General features: G+C 42.8%; 1 protein-coding gene across 1 annotated transcript; it reads left to right on the forward strand.

Moving 5' to 3' along the window:
* On the forward strand, window positions 1-23,835 carry WNT3 (Wnt family member 3). The gene is made up of 5 exons (XM_075347736.1): window positions 1-242; window positions 9,346-9,587; window positions 11,335-11,600; window positions 17,610-18,094; window positions 23,266-23,835. Exons 1-4 carry the CDS (start codon window positions 106-108, stop codon window positions 18,087-18,089), a joined length of 1,125 nt encoding a protein of 374 aa, XP_075203851.1. The 5' UTR covers window positions 1-105; the 3' UTR covers window positions 18,090-18,094; window positions 23,266-23,835.
* Window positions 23,836-24,865: the final 1,030 nt, after the last annotated feature.

Here is a 24,865-nt window from a genome sequence, read left to right on the forward strand (position 1 = left end):
GCTTTCCTCTCCTTGTCATGATCAGGGGGTAGAGTATAAAATCCCAGCACCTCTTGTCCCCCCAAACAGGCACTCAGCAAGAGGACAAACCCAGCTTCTCATGGGATGCTCCTCACTTTCCCACCAAGGTCTCCTGACTTCCCCATCACTTCCATCATTCCCCCCATGGACGGGCTCCATACACTGCACTTCCTCTGGCTCTTCTCCGCTGCACCCGTCCTGGCAGGTTACCCTATTTGGTGGTAAGAGTTTATTATCTACCTTGTTTTTGTGATATATTATCCATATCCAATGTTGACAGCACTTGGTATGATCTATTTTGCAAAGCTGAGTTTGTCATTTAGCACTGCATGATCTCATGATATAATAATACCCATCGGTGTAGGAAATCCTCTTGTATTTAAATCTGAGCGTTATGATGGCGGCTACACACACACACTCAGCTCTGCTACATCTACAGTGTAGGATATAAATGCCTGTTCCAAATTTCATCAGAGTGTCTGCTGCTGAATCCTGGTAAAGAGAAATCAGTGCACTTCTTTCGCATGTAGTAAGTCAGCTTCCTTGCTTTTTCTTATTGAAGGATTGATCCGTTACGCTATTCAGACATTTTATTAAAATATCCCAGTGCAAAATTATACACGTCCCAATATATAGAGAAAACACAGTAGATTTATCTAGAAATAGTGTCTGATAGATTACAGAGCATGGAGCCAACATAACATATGGGAGTAACATAGAACCGTGCGTGTGCCCCAATGAATGGTCCATAGTATTTATACATTTTCACCTCTACTTGATCTGCCTGTAGAGCCTGGCAAGTGTTGTTCTATAATTGCATGTCATTACGTAGTAATATGTTGTGTTTTTTCATTGCGGAATATGAAAGGTCATAGATCTGCTCCAAAGAAGGTTTAATCATAATCACAAATACAGATTCTTTACTGTTAGAGCAGTAAAGCTATGGAACTCTCTGCCACATAATGTAATGGTTGAGTCATTACTAAAATATAGGAGAGGCCTGGATGCCTTTTTGAAAAAATATATTACTGGTTATGTGCACTAGATTCTGTGATTGGGGGTTGATCTAGGGAACTAGTCTGATTGCTGTGTGTGGAGACAGGAAGGATTTTTTCCCCTAATGTGGAGTTATTAGAATTTGTCCCATGGGGTTTTTGCCTCCTTAACATGTTAGGCGATGGGTTGACCTCGATGGACTGAAGTCTACCTTCAACCTTAAAAACTATGAAACTCACGAGAAGTAGTGGAATACTGTAAAGGTAAAACATATCTTTGTACCGTGTTAGCCAGTAGAGATAAAAATAGTTTGTTTAAAATAACTGAGCGTTCTCAGTGGTTGATCCCTTTTAATGGCTAACTGAAAAGATGGTATACTGTAGGGATTACCAGAATCATCAAACAAGCGTAGTAAGCAGATGTTTCTATTTCTCAAGATTATAATAAAAAAAAAAAAGTTATATCTCACATCAAAGGAATTGAATTATTGTGTTCTGAAATGTTGTGTATCTTTCTGAGTATCTGTACAGATTGTGAAGCGTACACCAAACATAGCGATAGGCCTCCCAGTAACCGACAGTGGCCAGAAGACTGTCCTTGAACCTTTTTGGAGTTGGCATATGTTGGTATAGTTTTTATTTCTTACTTTATATAAAGCGCTTTACTATACAAAATCATTCTGAAAACATACGGCGGCAAAGAGGAGACTTTAACTGAGAACGTCAGCAAATCGTCAATGTAACGTTCACAGTGTGAATACAGTGCAGAAAACCTTTTGTTATTTTCCTCCCTTTTGCTGGTATTGGATGGATTTAGGTTTATACAGGTGCTAAAATCTGTACAGACCTAATACTTACTGGGTTCTGCTCACAGGATTGTTCTATTTGGATAGAATGGTAAAAAAAGGGCTGATACAGTAACAAACAGGAAATTTGTACTGTTTAGGGGACAGTTTTAGCCCCTCTATATAAACCATGAATTTTCTCATTCACAGCCAGCAAATATTTGACTACAATGTAAACTGTGCCTTCAAAAGGATGCAATTAACATGACCCCAAAATATTGCACCTGTACTGGACACTCGGCAAATGTGAAAAGTGTCACGAAAAGTTGGCATTGTTTTCAGCAAGTGTGCCTGGTCTTATTCTGCCAAATAATCATGGCGACGTCTCCATTTTTGATTGCCATCTCAAATAAAGATTACCCATACAAGTCTATAGGTCAGTGAAAATCACTGTCAGCCCACGGATGCCCTCAGTGTGCAGTCCATGTGCTCTCCGTGATTAATATTTTAGATATGTCATTTATATATTTAAATCACTGATGATAAAAACAGACTAAACTCTGAGGATCATAGATCCCAAATACTGATGACACGGGCTCTGCTTTTTGGCATACGTGAAAACCACTGGCATCTGAATGAGGCATAAACTGATTTATATAGGACGATTTCCCAATCAGTTGTTTTCATGAAGGTAAAAAACATCCCTTTTCTTTCATTGTGCTGGGTCCATTTTTGCTTTCTACGTCAGTTCTAAAAATCCGAGTGTTATCTGATTTTAACAAATGAAAAATAAAAATAACAAAAAAAAAAATCAAACCTTGTCCTATCAAAAACCTAGTGAGAAATAGTGATGGCTCGGATGGCATGTTGATGACATCTGAGCGCTCTCCGTTTTTTCATGGACACATTCACTTAAATGACAACACAGAACAAAGTAGGACAGGTTCCCCCACTTTATTTTTTTTTGTGGATAAGTCCACACTAAAACATTAAAAAGTAAACAAGAAAAGGCAAATCATTGTGATAGGTCTGGAAATAAACAGCACGTGTGAATGAGCCCTTTAGAAAGAAAAAAAGCTATAACAAAGCACATGTTTTTGGCACAAATTTTCTAGGTTTGTAAGACATACTGCGACATACTGAGCTGTGCGCGTTTTAATAAAACTTGTTCAAGTCACTACTACAAATTGCTAATTCTACATCCCTTGAAATATATATATATATATATATATATATATATATATATACCGTATGTGTGTGTAGCATGGCTGATGCTATCAAAACATGGAAGCAAAAACTCGACGTTATATTTACTCAGGAAATAAGTCAATGATATACTCTGCACATCCAGATACAGTATATAAAAGACATATCACATGATAATGATGGAACCAGTGATTACTGCTAAAATGCGGAAAAAAAATGTACTCTTTGCCAAAAATAACATATGAAAAATGAATAGGAGAGATGATGATGCCTCATTTAAAAAAAAAAATTCTGAAAAATTCAAATAAGGGAAGAGTGGACTTCACCTAAATGCTCCTCGCTGCCTCTGCAGATTACGTTCACGACAGCCAGCCCAGTTATACATGATGAGAGCTGCTCTTGCCTCGCGGGGCTTCACTTCGGTTCCTTGGAATCTCCCCTATATGATGCCTATTTAGGATATATTAACAGTTATTTTTAGAAGACATCCTCTCCCTTTTTGTTGGTGCCATATTACGTATCAGACATTGTTTTAGAAACTCAGTACATATTTGTCTCATTGAATAAAATCAGGGATTCATGCTTTAAGAAATTTGTCACCGATCAATAGAGGATTGACCCTAGCCAATCAGCAGAATGAAGGTTAGTGGAGCCTAGCTGCAGTACCAGGCAGTACCACACAAACAAACACGGCGCTGTTCCTGTGTAAACATAGAGAGTCTTCTCCCCAACCTATCAAACCTTGATTGGCTATGCTAAGAATAATTTGACTACAGGCCAGGGGCATAATATGCAGGGGTTGCAGAAAGTTGCAGGCCCCGCTAAAGTTGGGGCTAAGTTGGTCATTTTGCATTTAGGTTAATAAGCTTCACCTCGCCTCACCGGCGAACCCTTTAATGAAGATTCAGACCACTAGGTCTTCACCTCAGTATGAGTCCAAGCCCTGTTTTGACTTTCACTAGATGGAGCACAGGAGTCCCCAACCTGTGGGTCAGGAGCCATATGTTGCTTGCGGGCCCATGTTGTGTAGCTCACGTCTGTCTGCTAGCTTGCTGCATTGGCACCAGGTCTAGCAGTTGTGAAGAACAGGTCTCCAGATGGTGAATTATGTATCTCTGCACAGACAAACAGATCTGGATGCTCATATATCGGCCTTGGGGGTTGAGAGATAATTTAGGTATGGTGGAGAATGCATGATACTAGCTGTCAGAAGAGGTGTTTGAAGCTGGATGTGACAGTGTGGTGGTAGTGCTTAACCCTAGAACGCGCAAGCATAACAATTTACCATAGAAAACAAATGACCTAGCAGGCCTGCGAGGCCCCAGGTATGCGTTCTAGGGTTAATACGAAAATACTGATGTGGGAATCCCTGAATTTTGGTATACTGCCTTGGTGTGATTTTTGTGGAAAAGCTTTGGCTGTCATAATACCAGTGATGTGGGCTCTGGGTGTCACTAATGTGAGGGAGAAGGGGGGAAGCAGGATGTGACTTGCGACCCTCTCACAGAGCTGAATGTGGCTTGCGACCCTCTCACAGAGCTGAATGTAAATCATGACCCTTTCTAACGTGGCTCTCAATGTCAGAAAAGTTGGGGACCACTGTGGCAGTGTGTGAGATACCAAATCTGCATTGGCACTGTGCAGGGAAAAATGACAATGCTGCGGCACTGCTGACCGGTCTGTGGTCCCCTTATTCCCAGCACTCAGCCCCATACCTATAACTCATAAGAAAGTGCATTTATACAAAAAGAGTGTACTCTAGAAACTATCGGGCGGTCTGTGTGAGCATAACTTTATTTCCAAGTCTATTGGAAAGCATAAGTGAATGCACTTTCTAATGCAAACACATAAAATAAAACAGTTTTTATAGTTTATATTATTTTACAATATTAGTCTATGGTAGATATACAACTGTAAAGGCTGCTTTACATGTGTTGATTTCTCGTGCGATCGCACCCGCCCCCATTGTTTGTGCGGCACGGGCAATTTGTTGCCCATGTCGCACAATGTTGTAACCTCCCGTCACACGTACTTACCTTCCAAACGACCTCGCTGTAGGCGGCGAACATCCACTTCCTGAAGGGGGAGGTACGTTCGGCGTCACAGCGACGTCACACAGCAGCCGGCCAATAGAAGCGGAGGAGCGGGATGTTTACATCCCGCCCACCTCCTTCCTCCAGCATTGCCGGCGGGATGCAGGTAAGCTGCAGTTCATCGTTCCCGGGGTGTCACACAGAGCGATATGTGCTGCCTCGGGAACAATGAACAACCGGACGTTCGATTTTTAGAAAATGAGCGACGTGTCAACGATGAACAAGAAGGTGAGTATTTCTTCTCGTTTATAGCTGTCACACGCTACGATATCACTAATGATGCCGGATGTGCGTCACTTACGACGTGACCCCGCCGACATCTCGTTAGATATATCGTAGCGTGTAAAGCCCGCTTAAGTCTGAGCTATACATCTTAGCAGCGCACATCAAAAGTAGTTTGAACATAAGCTTATCTGTACATGGTCATATTACGACTGTTCTGTCTGGTGCCGTAATAGGGCTGTCATAGAGGTGTATGAGACCTTCACCTTGTTTCCAGTTACTGTACCTCTGTATGAATGCAACAGAAATAAAAATTGTGGCATGCTCCATATGTATCTCTGTACTCACAGAGAAAGAAGCCTGTGTGGGTCAGCATTAGTCAGTCTATTTCTGTCTGGATATGACTGGGGCTACACAGCGATTTTGGCCACATTGCATTTCGCACCACCAAAGATTGCTAAGTGTCGCTGCTACATCGCATCACAATACAAGTGAGTGGAGTGGTATTGGGACCCTGAGGTTAATGCGACCGTGACAAGCAAGTCGCTAAAAATCATACCCGGTTAAAATTTTGAGACTTGCTTGTCGCAATGTGACCCTGCTCACTTGTATTGTGGTGTAAAGGGTACTTTACACGCTGCGATATCGGTACCGATATCGCTAGCGAGCGTACCTGCCCTCGTCGGTTGTGCGTCACGGACAAATCGCTGCCCGTGACGCACAACATCGCTAACACCCGTCACACGGACTTACCTTCCCTGCGACGTCACTCTGGCCGGCGATCCGACTCCTTTCTAAGGGGGCGGTTCGTGCGGCGTCACAGCGACGTCACAGGGCAGCCGTCCAATAGCAGAGGAGGAGCGGAGATGAGCGGCCGGAACATGCCACCCACCTTCTTCCTTCCTCATTGCCGGTGGACACAGGTAAGGAGATGTTCCTCGTTCCTGCGGTGTGTGCTGCCGCAGGAACGACGAACAACATCATACCTGCAGCAGCAACGATATTTGGAAAAGGAGCGACGTGTCAACGAGCAACGATTTTTCACGTTTTTGCGCTCGTTGATCGTCGCTCCTTGGTGTCACACGCTGCGATGTCGCTAACGGCGCCGGATGTGCGTCACTAACGACGTGACCCCCGACGATATATCTTTATCGATGTCGCAGCATGTAAAGCACCCTTAACAATGACACCTGGCAAACTTTGGCCATACGAATCATGTCACAGTTCTCAAAAAGCCCAGGAGAGGAGAGATATTTGTGCTGCTGTCTTTAGATCAGGGTAAGGGACTGTCTATATCAATCTGTAGTTTTGCACAAGCATTAGGTATGAGGTATGATCCACCATGGAATAGGACAGGTACAGGATACCTGCCCCTCACACACCTGAGAAGACAGATATCTGTCATCGTCACCTCATGATCCAGAAAGGAACGGAGCCAGATTACCCCTTTACAATAACATTTGTTGAGTTTGGTGGGATTATACTATATTTGCATCACCTCGGTCAGACCTGAATGAATACCCTACTAGCAGTACTACTCTTTGACTTCATGGAACCTCTGTGACCCCACAGCACAAATATGTAAGAGATAAAGATTTCAGCATCTTGATAACCAGCATCATCTTTTCTGGATACATAATCACAATTGGTGCTGACATCATTACCTGCACCTTGTAATAGGCTAAAGCTGGGTTCACACATAGCGACAGCAACAACGACGTCGCTGTTACGTCACCCTTTTCTGTGACGCAACAGCGACCTTGTAAGTCGCTGTTATGATCGCTGCTTAGCTGTCAAACACAGCAGCCACAGCAGTGATCATAACGACACGTGTCGCTGTGCTACATGTGCAGAGAGCAAGAAGCCACGCACACTGCTTAGCGCTGGCTCCCTGCACTCCTAGCTACAGTACACATCGGGTTAATTACCCGATGTGTACTGCAGCTACATGTGCAGAGAGCAGGGAGCCGGCACTGGCAGCGTGAGAGCGGTGGACGCTGGTAACGAAGGTAAATATCGGGTAACCAGGGAAAGGTCTTCCCTTGGTTACCCGATGTTTACCCTGGTTACAGCTTACCGCAGCTGCCAGATGCCGGCTCCTGCTCCCTGCTCGCTTCATTTCGTCGCTCTCTCGCTGTCACACACAGCGATGTGTGCGTCACAGCGGGAGAGCGACGACCAAAAAATGAAGCTGGACATTCAGCAACAACCGGCGACCTCACAGCAGGGGCCAGGTCGTTGCTGGATGTCACACACAGCGACGTCGCTGCAACGTCACAGAAAATGGTGACGTAGCAGCGACGTCGTTGTCGCTGTGTGTGACACCACCTGTATAGTTAAAACTAGGAGAGTCTATTTTACCAGGTATGTGAATAAGTTAGAACAAAAGCAAATACTACCCCTCACATCTGGTTAAGTAGCTAATTGTCTGTTCATGGCGTCGTATTGATCTCTGAGTTTTCTTAGATTGTGGCTAGGACTTGTGGAGTGGCCGCTCTATAGCCGCTGATGAATGTTTTCCGGGTGGATTATGTAGTCATGGAGGCCATGTTACAATAAAGTTGTAATGTATCTTTCTCACCAATATCTTGAATATTTCGTCAGACAATGAGACATAGTTACAGCACCATAATGGATGGATATTATTAACCCAAGAAGGATTACCCCAGCTGTATGAAGTAGGATGGGTAACCAATAGGTAATATCCGGGGCATCCTAATCCTTCTTTTTGTTAGAGGATTAGGCTGTAGGGTGATCAGTATTGTCTAGCAAGGCTCTGTCTGGTGGGATACACTGAGGATACGGGGGTCTTAAGCTCTATGTAATGAGGTCTCCCTGAGGAACAGGAGAGTACGATCGCTTATGCATGTAGTATGTCCGGCTCTTAGTATCTAAGAATGGGTTTGAGGAACATAAATCCTCAAATTCTCCAAGCTACATTGTTATCAGAAGGTTAGAAATGGTTTCTTTTGTGACTTCATGATAAACTGACTCTTGGAGAAGAGTCTAGAAGGAGTTGGAACAAGGAGAATTATGTTTGGACATGAGTATCAGCATAAATGAGATTAGAAACCCAACTCAGATCAGTTTCTTAATCTCATTCACTTCTTCAATCCACCACCATTATGCCTTCCATTATGGAAAGAACTTGAAAGCTGAATGAAAATAATATTCCATAAAATGACTGGAAATTGAATTCCTCCTATTGGTCTCTATGAAAGTCCTGTTGGGAACTCCACTTATCACTCACATTCTTTTTAACTTTTAGTATTAAGGAATTCTCTCCTACTGTAGGTGAAGATTGGTGCCTTTTTTCCTGTACCCAGTAGCGTTGAAATGGTCTTCCTATATGGCACATATGTGATTGCGCAAGCCCAAGGAGCCAAATAGCCATCGAGTCTGGACATAAGCAACTAGTGGCAATAAACGTTGGCACAATCACTCATTACCATTAGATGAAGTGCACATTAAATGCATTCTGTATGTTTTTATTGTACAATAGTCCTAACCTAAATATAGCTTGTGCACTGGTGATAGGAAACTTGTCAAAATTAGTATTTATTTTTTAAAGGGCCTCAGATATATGAGGGCTGATTGGCTGCAGTGTTCAACAGCGCCACTTTTTACTTAAACCAATTGTAATAAATCTGTATTAAGTCTTCGATAAAATTGACTCTAGGTGGTAAGAACAAAACTGTTACTAAACTGGGATTATCCCATAATAAGGCATGATGGTAAAGCAGACACATGGACCAAAACTGTATGATAATTTCATCAATTTCATTTATGAAAAGTGGCCCATTTTTGTCTTGTATTTCCAAGAAGGATTTTAAGATGTTTCTGTGAATTGGGGGTAATTCATGAAATGTAGCACAATAAAAAAAAAACCCTGCAGCTTCACTGAGAGTAACCAATCAGATTTCCAAGAGCATATAAGAAAATAAGAGCTGTGATCAGATTGATAAATTATAACATGACCTTTCCGCAGACGAAGTCAATTTTCTCTTACTTTTCCAATCGCAGGTCCTTAGCCCTGGGTCAGCACTACAGCTCTCTAGGATCACAGCCCATTCTCTGTGGATCTATACCAGGTCTGGTGCCTAAGCAAATGCGCTTCTGTCGAAACTACATTGAAATCATGCCAAGCGTGGCAGAAGGAGTAAAGCTGGGGATCCAGGAATGCCAACATCAATTCAGAGGCAGGAGATGGAACTGCACCACCATTCATGACAGCCTCGCCATCTTTGGACCCGTGCTCGATAAAGGTATAAACTCAACATCGTTTGGTGACCTACACTTAGATACTCCATGACAGTGATTATACCTCGATCAATAGAAATGTCATCAATGCGCTCTAGATGGTGATCATCAATGCGCTCTTGATGGTGATAATATATAGTTTACGCCACACTATACATATATAAACATATATATATATATATATACACACAGTAGATATATATATATATGTATATACATACACATACAGTATATATATATGTATATATATATATATATATATATATATATATATATACATATACACACACACATATATATATATATATATACATATATATATATATATATATATATATATAATCTCCATACAGTTATTAGAGACGAGACGATCAATTCGATGCAAACTGAATTTGGGAACTTGCTGAACCCCTCAAAGTATTTAAAGAACTTACAATTCACATTATGTGAATTGGCTAAAACACCACCAAAATTTTACAAATTGCAGATTATGTCAACAAGAAATGCTCAATCCTCAGGCATGGATGGACGGACTTCTCCATAACACCTTCCAGCTATCACATCACATGGTATAGCATAGCCAATCAGAAGGGACTATCACAGCCTGTGGAGGGCTCACGTGGCATAACAATGTCATGTGAGACCCAGCAATGTCATCGCTGGAACGGCACCGGTATGTAAGGTGAGTATAGGGTATTTTAATTTTACAAGGGGGAATATAGTACTTCAGAATGGGTTGTCCACTACTAGGACTAGTTTAAGGTAATATTTTAGAATTTTGTGTGCATTGCATTTATTTTACAACCTTTCATTTGGAGGATCATGCGGGTAGACACATCCTTCACTTCCATGGTTTGCCTTTTCTCCCCCTTTTTCTAACTTTTGTCAATCACCTCAGTGGATCATAAGAAAATATACAGAGACCCATCACATAGGCAGCGAGATGAGCAAGTTCCCATAGATGACAAGAGCCTATGCAGGTTCTGCTCTCACACAGGCTCCCAGCTCAGTAACACTAAGTGAATGAGTGAAATGAGCTTAGTGCAGGATGAAAGGGGTTTAAGCCTCCTCCCCACTGTGAGGCTGAGAGGGGCTCTGAGCCCAGCAGGACTCTAGAACTATTCACACGCCCTTTCACTGCTCCCCCCAGACAGAAAGGGGTCTCCACAAGCAGGGGACAGTGCACAGTCTGCACACAGTTGCCTGTTGCTACGAAATGGCAGGGAAATGGCAGTCTGGTCACACACAGGTCCCAGAGACGTCCATCATTATATCTCTAATACACTGTGACACCAGCACACAAAGGGGAATTGAGTGTCTCAGCAGGTAACTGGCCGCACTGGGAAGAGGAGGGAGACGTTTTTAATAAGGGGTTTAATCCCTCCTCTCCATCATACAGAGATCTACACTGTGCTCTCCTGTATTCTTCTTGATGCACATCTTCGTCGTATTTGTGTGTATACCAACACTAAACTCTCATTCTTGGGTTTTGTGCACTTTAAGCTCTTTTTTGTACTTGGCCATTTATTTTAGCAGAATAAACCAAGTAGGTTACTTTCTGTGTGGATTTGAGAAGTTTACATAGTAATTTTGTGGCCCTTTCTAACAATGTGACCAATTCCGCCATATCTTTACCAATCCGTGCTCAATTCCATCAATTCTTGCTAAAAAGTCTGTAAATATTCTCATTCTCCTATATTTAATTATATAATTCTATATGTGTGTTCCATTCCTATCCTTTGTCTTCTCCAGCCACTCGGGAGTCTGCCTTTGTTCATGCCATCGCTTCAGCCGGTGTGGCCTTTGCTGTGACCCGTTCCTGTGCCGAAGGCAGCGCCACCATCTGTGGGTGTGATTCCCACCATAAAGGCTCATCGGGAGAGGGATGGAAGTGGGGAGGCTGCAGCGAAGACGCAGACTTCGGGGTCCTGGTGTCTCGGGAGTTTGCAGATGCCAGGGAGAATCGTCCAGATGCCAGATCAGCCATGAATAGGCATAATAACGAGGCTGGGCGAGCGGTGAGTAAACAAAAATTAAGAATGTGGGGAAGAAAGAAAAACTAAATTACCAAACTTATTGATTGACAACGAAGAGAAGATGCCGATTGTCAGACACAACAAGCCTTATATGCTTCACAGTGTATGATTGATACATAAAGAACAATAGATGAAGCTGGTTCCTTAGCCAATTAGATGATCATAATTAGTGATGGGCTAACCTGAACTGTAAGGTTCAGGGTTCGTACCGAACACATAGTGTTCGTGCACACGATCCCAAACATGAGCTTTCCTGGGAAGCTCGTGTTACAGTTCGGGTCCATGGGTTGTAAAAAAAAAAAAAGAAAAAAGCACATTATTAAAAAACATTCTGGTTATACTCACAGGTCCTGCGATGCGTCCTGCAGTCTCTCTCCCAGTCGCTTCTGCTTCCACGTCCGATCATTGCTGTGTCCCCCGGGAAACCACCACTGACTGAAGGACCTTCCATGACGTCATAGCCATGTGACCAGTCTGATGTGAATGTTGTACAGACATTGGCTTACAGACTGGTCACATGGCTTTGACGTCATCGAAGGTTCTGTTAACTTCCGGGGATATACATTGCACTGCTCGTAACTAGGCAGTCTTCGGCTGTTTTTGGCCGTGTTCGCAGTAACATCAGGGTTCACCCGAGTCCATGGCTCATGGACTCGATTGCACTTTGACTGTCACTGTGCGAGTGTCGCATCGCATCACCTGGCATGGCGCACACTCTTCCGACAGGAGCGGGTCGGCTGCATTTATTTCCATGCAGCTGAGCCGCCCCTGTCCAGAGAGTGTCAGGCAGTGCGAGGTGATGCAATGTGAGAATGCAAGAGTCATACACAAGTGGAATCATACCCTCAGTGTCATCCTGCTTCTCGCTCTGTACAGAGCAATGAAGCAGAGCTGACATGGCTCTCCCTGCTTCTCGCTCTGTATATGTTTGTACAGTGATGAAGCAGAGATGACATGGCTCTCCCTGCTTCTCTCTGTAGAGATGCTTGTCTTTACAGAGTGATGAAGCAGAGTTGACATGGCTCTCCCTGCCTCTTGCTCTGAAGACACTTGTCTGTACAGAGTGATGAAGTAAAGCTGACATTGCTCTCTCTGCTTTTCGCTCTGTGTAGATGCTTGTCTGTACAGAGTGATGAAGCAGAGCTGACATTGATCTCTCTTCTTCTCGCTCTGTAGAGACACTTGCCTGTACAGAGCGATGAAGCAGAGCTGACATTGCTCTACATGGACTACGTCGGACTAATGATTTTTTATAATTTTTTTTGTTTTATTTCTAATAAAAAAAAAATTTGTGTTGTGTTTTGTGTATGTTTTTTTTTTTTTTACTGTTTACTAGAAATTCACGGTGGCCATGTCTAATTTGGCTTGACACCATGAATTTTGGGCTTAGTACCAGCTGAGAATACAAAGCTGGTATTAATCCCTTTATTACCCAGCATGCCACTGCCATCAGGGCCGTTGTATGAGCCATGTAAAGTGCCTGGAAATGGCGCTAAGAAACAATGCATCATTTCCAGAGGCAGCTGTAGTTTTTAGCGTGGGGAGCCCAGAACGCTTAGGCCTTACCATGTTAAGAATCCTAGCCTCCAGCTGCCTGGCTTTACCTCAGTTGCGATCAAAATACGGTGAGAGCTCAAGCATTTTTTTTTTTAATTATCTTTTTTAAATAGTTAAAAAAAATTAATGGGCTTCCTGTATTTTGATCGCCAGCCAAGGTATAGCCAGGCAGATGGGGTGGCAGCCCGTAGCCGTCCGCTTTATCTGCGCTGAGAATCAAAAATACCACGGAGCGCTGTGTATTTTTTTTATTATTTACTTCATTTTTACACTACTATATGTATGAGGGACCCAATAGCCAATCACAGACGCTGTCACGCAGAATGGGTGATTGGCTGTTGGAGTAACCTGAAATCTCCCCATACATTCTAGATGCTAGAATGTATGGACTGGTTTCAGGTTACTCGGCATCCAATCACAGAGGCCCACTCTGTGACAGCGTCTGTTATTGTCTGTTATTTTAACAGTAAAATAAAACAACAACGCAGAGAAAAAATATTTTATTAGAAATGAAACAGAAGACATTTAGGACTCCATCTTTATTACTCAAAGAAAACCTCTGACGTAGTCCAAAGGCTGGAGAGCATCTTCAGCTGTGCTACATCTGACTTACAGGACCTTCCATGACATCATAGCCATGTGACCAGTTTGGTGAGAATGTTGATACCTCGTGGGTTACAGGACCTTCCATAACGTTATAGCCATGTGACCAGTCTGTAACCCAATTTCTGTACAACAGTCACACCAGACTGGTCACATGGCTTTGATGTCAGGGAAGGTCCTGTAAGCCGGGGGCACAGCAATGATAGGACACGGAAGCAGAAGCGTCCAGGTGACAGAATCTGAAGGACACATCGCAGGAGTAGCAAGTATAATGACAATGTTTATTATTACCTATATTCTTTATTTTACAGCCCCCACCCATCCTGCCCCATCCCATAACTGTAAAGTCCAAGTTCGGTGTCAGGACGCAAGTTCTCAGAACCTGAATTTGATCTTTACAAAACGTTTGGACGAGGCTCCAGAACATCGGGGGGTTCGTCCATCACTAATCATAATTCCTTTAAGGAAAGGGTCCACTTGCGCAACCAAGAACTTTCTGTTGCCCCCATTAAATATAAATATAAGTGCCTTTCCTTATTGTCTTGATTATAGATATATTGCTTTATGTCTACAGTTCCTATGCACATCTAAAGATTTCCATGATTACAAACTAGAAATAAATCCAGTATAGTGTGATCATGCATGCGTACTTCATATCACTTTACACAACTTCATGGTACTTAAAGTCACTCTGTCAACAGATTTCTGCAATGTAACCTGAAGACAGCATGCTGCAAGTGTTAAAACAGAGACTCCAGTCTTGCATCTGTTATCTCACAGACTTTTTTTTTGTTTACCTTCAATGTTAGCTTAGGCCTGTTCTCTTTATCATTAGTGGGTCTCAGCAGTGCTTGAGTTGTAGTTCAACTCTGCCCCCTCTGTGATTAGCAGCTTCTGTATGTGCAAATGTACACTGAAAGCCTGGTGTGGGCAGGGGAAGCTCTGCTACATGCAAAATCTAAATTCTTTCACGGTGTCAGAATGGCTGCAGCCACTAATCTAAGTGATATATCATTGAACTCAGTATCTCTTTGCCTACATTATGCTGCTCTCAGATGAGGTAGCAAAAACCTGCTGACAGATTCCCTTTGGGTGGAAACACATCTATGCGAGTAAAATCGGTCCGACTGGGCTGAAAAAAACTCGGCTGATTTTAGTTCACGTTAGGTGCGAGTGCAACGCAAGTGCGATGCTGTTTCTGAATAAATTAATGATTTTACTAGCGTGTGTAATGCGTGTGTAATGCATATTTTTTACTATGTCATCTGCCATTCAGCGCTGCTACATGGCCGCTGACAGCAGACACAGACAGCCATGTAGCAGAGCTGAATGGCAGATGACAGCAGACACAGACAGAGCCGCACAATCAGAATGAACTCGGGTGAACTTCACCCGACTTCATTGTCATGCTGCGGCTCTGTCTGTGCCGCGTCTTGATTAGCGGTCACCAGTGAAGGGCTCACCGGTGACCGCTAATCCCCTGAGTGACTGAAGTTAGCAGCCCTCTCTCATACTCACCGATCCCCGGCGCCGCGCTGCACGGCGTTCACACTGCTGCGGCGGCTTTTACTATTTTGAAAAAGCCGGCCGCCCATTAAACAATCTCGTATTCCCTGCTTTCCCCGCCCACAGGCGCCTATGATTGGTTGCAGTGAGACACGCCCCCACGCTGAGTGACAGGTGTCTCATTGCACCCAATCACAGCAGCCGGTGGGCGGGTCTATACTGTGCAGTGAAATAAATAAATAAATAATTAAAAAAAATGGCGTGCGGTCCCCCCCAATTTTATTACCAGCCAGATAAAGCCATACAGCTGAAGGCTGGTATTCTCAGGATGGGGAGCTCCACGTTATGGGGAGCCCCCCAGCCTAACAATATCAGCCAGCAGCCGCCCAGAATTGCCGCATACATTATATGCGACAGTTCTGGGACTGTACCCGGCTCTTCCCGATTTGCCCTGGTGCGTTGGCAAATCGGGGTAATAAGGAGTTAATGGCAGCCATAGCTGCCACTAAATCCTAGATTAATCATGTCAGGCGTCTATGAGACACCCTCCATGATTAATCTGTAAATTACAGTAAATAAACACACACACGAAAAAATCCTTTATTAGAAATAAAAAACACAAACACATTCCCTCATTACCAATTTAATAAGCCCCAAAAAGCCCTCCATATCCGGCATAATCCACGGACCTCCAGCGTCGCTTCCAGCATGAAGGTGACAGGAGCTGCAGAAGACACCGCCGCTCCGGTCACCTCCAAGCAGCAACTGAGGTGAGTAGCGCGATCAGCTGAGCTGTCACTGAGGTTAATCGCGGCCACCGCTGGATCCTCCAACAGTGACAGCGGGTAACCTCAGTGACAGCTCAGCTGATCGCGCTACTCACCTCAGTTGCTGCTTGGAGGTGACCGGAGCGGCGGTGTCTTCTGCAGCTCCTGTCACCTTCATGCTGGAAGCGACGCTGGAGGTCCGTGGAGTACGCCGGATATGGAGGGCTTTTGGGGGCTTATTAAATTGGTAATGAGGGAATGTGTTTGTGTTTTTTATTTCTAATAAAGGATTTTTTCATGTGTGTGTGTTTATTTACTGTAATTTACAGATTAATCATGGAGGGTGTCTCATAGACGCCTGACATGATTAATCTAGGAATTAGTGGCAGCTATGGGCTGCCATTAACTCCTTATTACCCCGATTTGCCAACGCACCAGGGCAAATCGGGAAGAGCCGGGTACAGTCCCAGAACTGTCGCATATAATGTATGCGGCAATTCTGGGCGGCTGCTGGCTGATATTGTTAGGCTGGGGGGCTCCCCATAACGTGGAGCTCCCCATCCTGAGAATACCAGCCTTCAGCCGTATGGCTTTATCTGGCTGGTATTAAAATTGGGGGGGACCGCACGCCATTTTTTAAAATTATTTATTTATTTATTTCACTGCACAGTATAGACCCGCCCACCGGCTGCTGTGATTGGGTGCAGTGAGACACCTGTCACTCAGCGTGGGGGCGTGTCTCACTGCAACCAATCATAGGCGCCTGTGGGCGGGGAAAGCAGGGAATACGAGATTGTTTAATGAGCGGCCGGCTTTTTCAAAATAGTAAAAGCCGCCGCAGCAGTGAGAATGCCGTGCAGCGCCGCGCCGGAGATCGGGGAACGGTGAGTATGAGAGAGGAGGGGAAAATGACCGACAGACTGTGAGAGAGGGACAGAGATAGTGACGGACCGACAGAGAGAGAATAGAGACCGAGAGGGAGAGACCGACTGACAGAGAATAGTGATTGACAGACATTGGGAGACATCGCTCGTTTCCAGTGTTTTAGGAAACATGCGAGAAATGTATTTAGAAAATCGGATGTCACTAGGATGGTGTGAGTGCCGTCCCGTGACATCCGATTTTTTACACGCTCCCATAGACTTGCATTGGAGAAACTCGCAGTAGAAACTCGCAAAAAAGCAGCATGCTGCGATTTTTTTCTCAGTCCGATTCGGACTGAGAAAAAAATCGCAGATGAGAGCTGAATCATTCACTAACATGTGTCCGATTCCAATGCGAGATTTTCTCGCATTGCTCTACTGCGAGAAACTCGCAAGTGAGAAGCAGCCCTTTAAGTAAGAAGAAAGCAACAGACAGAAGAGAATTTGCTTGCAGAATAAAACTGCAGAGAGTCTGTTTAAACCTCTAATGATGGACACATAGGTTTGCATGGGAGCTGTAGCCACAAAATGGTATGAGGGATTTCATCAAGACTTGTTGTTTTATTTGATAATTTAGATGCTTTGAAGCTATACATATACTTCCCCTTTCAGTATTTTCATTTTTCTCCTCATAGACCATCTTGGATCACATGCACCTCAAATGCAAATGTCACGGTCTTTCTGGGAGCTGTGAGGTGAAGACTTGCTGGTGGTCCCAGCCAGATTTCCGAGCTATTGGTGATCATCTAAAAGATAAATATGACAGCGCTTCAGAGATGTCTGTTGAGAAACACAGAGAGTCCCGTGGATGGGTGGAGACCCTCAGGGCCAAATATTCATTATTTAAACCCCCCACTGAGAGGGACCTGGTGTATTACGAAACCTCCCCTAACTTCTGTGATCCCAACCCAGAGACTGGCTCTTTCGGAACCAGGGGACGTTCCTGCAATGTGACTTCTCATGGGATAGACGGCTGTGACCTATTATGCTGTGGACGGGGCCACAATACCCGGACAGAAAAACGCAAGGAGAAATGCCACTGCATTTTCCACTGGTGCTGCTATGTGAGCTGCCAGGAGTGTGTGAGGATCTATGATGTCCACACCTGCAAGTGACACAGGTACCGGAAGTCGTAACACTATACAAAATGCTCTGCTAATAGCGCGCATTTTATTTTGTAAAATCATAGAAACCCAAAATGTTAGAAGTTTAAAAGGTGTTATAGTATTAAAAAACATGGTTTCCAAATACAGTTAGGTCCAGAAATATTTGGACAATGATACAAGTTTTCTCATTTTAGCGGTTTACCAAAACATATTCAATATATAGTTATATAATCAATATGGGCTTAAAGTGCAGACTCTCCACTTTAATTTGAGGAAATTCACATCCTAACTGGAGTACAGGTTTAAGAAATACAGCTGTTTAATATGTAGCTGCTTCTTTTTCGAGGGACCAAAAGTAATTGGACAATTATCTCAAAAACTCTTTAATGAGCTACATGGGCTGTTCATTCGTTAAACATCAGTTAAGCTGGTGAAAGGTCTGGAGCTGAGTATCATTTACATTTGGTTGATGTTGCATTGAACCTGAGCTTGAGAACTCAAAAAAGGCATGGATGTCCACAAAAGACAACAGGAGTAGAACATTGAAAAATCCTTTCCATGATCAAGAACACTTTCCAGGAAGTAGATGTTTCACTTTCTAGATCAAGAACAGACTTCATGATAGAGGGTACCGAGGATTCACCATAAGGTGCAAACCATTTATCAGCCTTAAAAATGGAAATGCCAGATTAGTCTTCACCAAAGATACATCTAAAGAAGCCGCCCACGTCTCGGAAAGAATTCTTTGGACAGATTAATCTAAGATCAACCTGTATCAGAAAGATGGGAAGAAGACGTTGTGTAGAAAGCTTGGAACAGCTCATGATCCAAACCTTACCACATCCTCTGTAACACGTGGTGGAAGGAGTGTGATGGCTGGGCATCCTGGGCCTTCAATGATGCTGGGGGCACTGGTGTTTATTAATGATGTGATTGAAGACAGAATCAGCCTGATGATTTCTGAAGTGTACAGGGCTATACTTTCTGCTTAGTTTCAACCAAATAGAGCAAGGTTAATTGGACAGTGCTTCTCTGTTCAGAAGGACAATGATCCAAAACATACTGTGAAAACAATCCAGGAGTTTTTTAAGCAATTAAGTGGAATATTCTGTAATGCCAAGTCAATTACTAGATCTCAACCCCATTGAGCATGCTTTTCACATGCTAAGTTAAACCACGCCAGCAATTTTTATTTTAGTGCTGGAGTAGCATTTTAAATTAAAGTATCTGCCCCCATTCTTATACTCACCTACCAGCAGTTTTAACATTTTCGGCGCTGCCCTGGTCCCATGGTACCATCTTGTGCCCATAACTTCTGATTAGCTGATCAGAAATTACGTCACAAGCACTCAATGTAACTATATAAGAGCCAGAATGAGGCTCTCATAGAGTTGTATTGAGCTGTGACCTCAGTCTCGCTTCATGAAAGACTGGAGTAGCTGGCAGGTCACAAACCGCCAGAGACTGACCAGAGCGACACTAAAAAAAAAAAAGATAAAGATGGTGGAAGGTGAGGATTAGAGAGGGGGTAGGGGATTAAAGTACCACTCCAGTTTTGAAATAAAAAAAAACAACTGGAGTGGTGCTTTAAGGCAGAAAGACCCACAAAAAAGCAACAACTGAAGTCAGCTGCAGTAAAAGTCGGCAAAGAACCAAAAAGGAAGAAACACAGTGTTTGGTGACGTCCATGGCTTCCAGACTTCAGATGTCAACTTGAAAGTCTACACTTCAATTAGATTTCAGTTGTTTCATTTTTACTAAAAATAAATTGTGTCATGCAGATCCCAAAACAAAGATTCGGTCACTGACCAAATATTCCTAAATCTAACTGTATGGTGCCGCTCTAGTTGAAAGCTTTATCTACCTCTGTATAGTTCTACCTCTGTACAAGTCACTAGTGCGACCGCACGTAGAATACTGTGTACAATTCTGGTCACCGATATATAAGAAGGACATAGCTGAACTGGAGAGGGTGCAGAGAAGAGCGACCAAGATTATTAGAGGAATGGGGGGGGCTGCAATACCAAGACAGGTTATTAAACTTGGGGTTATTTAGTTTGGAAAAACGAAGGCTTAGGGGGGATCTAATCACAATGTATAAATATATGAGGGGACAGTACAGAAACCTTTCCAAAGATCTTTTTACACCTAGGCCTGCGACTGGAACACGGGGGCATCCGCTACGTCTTGAGGAAAGAAGGTTTAATCATAATCACAGATGAGGATTCTTTACTGTACGAGCAGTGAGACTATGGAACTCTCTGCCACATGATGTTGTAATGAGTGATTCACTACTAACATTTAAGCAGAGCCTGGACGCCTTTCTTGAAAAATGTAATATTACCAGTTATGTATATTAGATTTTATGACAGGGTATTGATCCAGGGAACTAGTCTGATTGCCGGATGTGGACGAAGGAAGGAAATGTTTTCCCCATTGGAACTTGTTTGCCACATTGGGTTTTTTTTTTGCCTTCCTCTGGATCAACATGTTAGGCTACAGGTTGAACTAGATGGACTTACAGTCTCCCTTCAACCTTAAAAACTATGATACTATGATCTAGTATTGCATATTATCCACATTCAAGGAGCTGAGTTACAATATCATATACAGTAAATACTGTAGTCAGGAGAGGTACTTTAAATGCCTACATCCTTTCATCAAATTCAAGAAAAGTGCTGGCATTGTTTATTCATCTAAGGCCTTGTACATATCTTCATTTTGTATAGAGATACCGTAGAAATGCATGAGACTTCCACATGACTTTCATAAATTAGTCCAGATTCTTCAAGACCGGCGTTGTTCACACTAGCATTGGTGAGAGGGCGGGCTTGAGTCCGCACCTCCGTGTGCACCTAACCACAAATGCGGCTTCAGTCCCTGCTGGAATAAGAATTGTGGCATGAAGAACATCACCGCTCGTACCACCACCATTCTGGCTCAGCTCCACCCACTTTGTTGGAGCTAGGCAAAAATATTGTAAGAACGTCAAAAGTCACAAAACTTTAAAAGAACCTCAAGCTGGGTTAAAATTACACGACTTTTCAAAGCTTTTTATGATAAAATACCTCCGTAAAAGCTTTGATGCTTGATTCCGCACCGGATTCAACTGAACATTAGATTTTCCATTAGGTCTCATGTGCAGAGACATTATTTCTGGGGGAGAATTTCACTTAGCTTGAAGTGATCCTAAGAATTTTAGATTAAAATTCACTTTACAGAACAGTTTTCCTCATTTGTTAATAATAGTAATTTAAGTTAATAGACTTGTGACATAATTTCAATAGTTTTTGACATTTGTCGAGAAAATACTGCATAAACAATAAATTGGCCTGAGTGGTCAAGGATCAAACAAACACTCAAAAGCTAATGGAAGTATATAACAAGAGTGCTGATTTGTATGTAGTTATAACACTTATTTATTAAATGTGTTTTCTGGTTTGAATATATTGATGACCTATATGTAGTGTTTGCCACCCCCTCCCACTGATCAACTGTTACAAGCTCCGTTGTCGGCTCGATGTAAAAACACGGAACAGGGTTGCACTATACAGCACTATTTAATGTGTAGTAGCCACTCCTGGGTACTGCAGAATAGCTTTTAGTTCCATGAGTATACATGTATCCACCGATGGATAGGTCATCAATAAATCTTGACTAGAAAACCTTTTCATTTGAGGAAGAGCTGTACTGCAATGCCCAGGAATTGCCATTACACATTGAAGTAGTCTGTGCAGTGCAGCCAGCTCAGTTCTGTGTGTTTATAAGGCCATGTTCCCACTGCGTTTACTGTGCTGTGTTTGGGGGTCTGACTACCCTAAAAACGGGACAAAATCCTGACTTTAATAAAACAAACAGTATTCTGCCACCGATGCACGTCAGTGAGATGTGTCTGAGGGATGTGAGCACAAATCTGTGTACAAGTGATGGTAGAGGGGTTACTTGCTATCCTCTCCTCCCATGCCGGACAAGCTGCACGTGCAAATCTAAGTAGGGCGATGCAGTGGACAAACGTTAAGGTATTTTAATCACAGTACCTTAGTATGATGAGGTAAGATGTCAGGGAAGGGGAAGGATGAGGGATACAAGATGGAGGATAGAGGTAACAGGAGAATCCTCTCTTCAGTCCACATGCACGTACTGCCAAGATGGCACTGGCCGCAAAGACAGGATGTGAGCAAACAAGATAGCATGAGTTACAGAGAAAGAGACATTATGGGAAACTACAGCTACAATACATGAACAACATATTATAACAATGGACAATAGTGGAAGGAGAGTACAGGAAACAGTGTACAACCATAATATCTACAGTATATAAAGTGAATTAATTCAAGACATATATTCAATATATGTGTCCCTGAAATGTCTGTAACCTCCAGAGAGGATAGCTGCACAGCACAAACGGAAATGTCTGTAACCTCCAGAGAGGATAGCTGAATAGCACAAACGGAGTTCAAGTTCATTGACAGCAATGACACAAAGTTCCAATGAATCCAGTTTGTGTTGTTTTTTTCTGAAAAAGTGTACATCTGCTCAGATGGACACAGAAACATAACTATTACGTTTCTGTGCCCGTCTAAACAGCCCGACACTTTCAGTCATTGGCCTCATTGGGGGTTTGTCTGAATTCCATTTCAGGAGGAAAACGCAGTGTGAACAGGGCCTAGCCAACTGGCGGTTACGCATTTAACAGCTGATCGGAGGGAGTGTAGGATACCTACTTATCTGATTTGATGGCCCATCCTATGGATAGGTCATCTATATATTCTGATGGGAAAACCAGTTTTAAAAAGTATCTTAACGCACATTGAAAAAAATAATTTCCACTGTCAAATACAATTTTTTTGTCCCAAAATTCTGAGCTGATTAATTTCTTAATATTTGAAATTTTGTTTTTACCTAAAAGTAACAGCGCATCCACTTTTAGGTGGAGCTCACTGCATACAGTTATGGTAATGCTAATAATAACACAGCATTCAGTATTGCTCCCTCTAGTGGTGACTCCAAGCAGCCAGGACTTTTATTGTTTATATTTGTCTATACAGTTAATTCAGAAAATGGAACTCCCACCTCTATAAAGATATATTAAAATTTAGATCAGCACAGAATTTGGTCCTAAGAACAACATTAGGATACCTGTTCCAATATTTGCATATAAAAAGTTATTCTCTTTTGTCCACAGGAACTGATCATGTGTGTAATCATTTTGAAGACTGTCCCTTACCAGAATCACCTGGTTTATAGGACATTTCAGCCAGAATCCTGCATTGATGAGCGAACCCAACCTGGAGGAATTTGTACTGTCACCTTAAGCCTGACAGGTGTCTTATGTCATCCCATTCTCTTTCCATTCTGCACATTATACTGGTAGCTAAAGTGGTCTCGTGGGTTATCCCTAATTCATAGGGACAATCAAGTGATGTGGATATTGGGGACAAATTGGCATCCCATAAACCTAAAACTAAGATTAGTTACATAAACACATACATAAAGATGCATCAGATGAGAAGAGCAGTAGCGGAGAGGACTTCCTATGTTGTGCACTGGCTGGCGGCGTTTATAGGTAACATACCTCCATACAGCGCTCCCGGAGTCGTGTGTCAGCATCTCTCAATGACAGGACGATGTCAGACTTCCAGCGGTCCATCCAAAGCTATCCATCTGCTTCATAGAATTTTATATTCAGAATCTTTTTTATAAATCTTATTTATTACACAGTGTATATATCCTATATGCCGTAACTAAGAGTATATATAATATATTATAAATATATATTTGGATCAAAATGCTTTTGTGTGTCCGCGCAGGTGTTATTTTGTTTCATACACCAAGTGTTGCTATTAAAAGGGTTGTTCAAAGTAAAAGGTCTGCTTTTTTCCACATCTGTCCATGGGCTATGTCTCGTATTATTACAGGTATTTACCCATTCAGCTGCAATACCAGACACAGCCCATAGACTAGAGTGGCGCTGTTTATGGAACTTACCAGTTACAAAGCTACATTGTAGTTAAGGCTTTCTTTTAAAAATATTTTAAAAGGGATTGTCCACTACCTAAAAAAATAGTCCCCATTGTAAAATTAAAACATATACTCACTTCCGTACTAGGTCACCAGAGGCTTACTTGACATTGTTATTTTAAGTGAGCCCTGTAGCCAATCAGCATCCGCTATTGAACTGTTACACACTCCCCTCGGATGAACCTCAGATAAGCAAAAGTAGTGAAAGCTCATCAGCTCAATAGTGGCCGCTGATTGTTATGTCCTGTTTGCCCTGCATCCAATACAGTGGCATTTTCTGGTGAAAATTACTGTCATTGTGAACAGTTAAGCAAGTTGAAAATGAAATAACACATTTCCTTTGCATTTCAGGCAAAAAGATTTTAATCTTTTATATTTTTAATTAACAAAAAAGGAAAATGTGCCGATGTAAATGTTTGGCATCCTGCATGGTTAGTACCTCGTAGCACCCCCTTTGGCAAGTATCACGGCTTGTAAATGCTTTCTATTTCCAACCACTGGATTAGTAATGGAGTTTTCTGATAAACACCCACCCACTACTAATATCAGAGCTTGATGCCAGCTATCAATTCACAGCTGGCAGCAACCCCATATATTATCTCTTTTGCCACCGCACCAGGGCAACGGGAAGAACAGAGTACAGGCAGATCTAATAGATGCGCCACTTCTGGCTGCGGACTGATATTTTTAGGCTGGGAAGGGCCAAATAACCATGGGCCTCCCCTCAGCCTGATAATATCAGATCCCAGTTACTTGCTGTCCCT

This window comes from Anomaloglossus baeobatrachus, chromosome 5 (assembly GCF_048569485.1).
Source record: "Anomaloglossus baeobatrachus isolate aAnoBae1 chromosome 5, aAnoBae1.hap1, whole genome shotgun sequence".
NCBI classification, from domain to species: Eukaryota; Metazoa; Chordata; class Amphibia; order Anura; family Aromobatidae; genus Anomaloglossus; species Anomaloglossus baeobatrachus.

What these genes read in the sequence shown, in the direction of transcription:
- WNT3 (XM_075347736.1), top strand. Translation starts at nt 106, where the DNA reads ATGCTCCTCACTTTCCCACCAAGGTCTCCTGACTTCCCCATCACTTCC. An exon ending in TGGACCCGTGCTCGATAAAG is followed by an intron (nt 9,588 to 11,334) that starts GTATAAACTCAA and finishes TGTCTTCTCCAG; the next exon opens with CCACTCGGGAGTCTGCCTTT. An exon ending in ATAACGAGGCTGGGCGAGCG is followed by an intron (nt 11,601 to 17,609) that starts GTGAGTAAACAA and finishes TTCTCCTCATAG; the next exon opens with ACCATCTTGGATCACATGCA.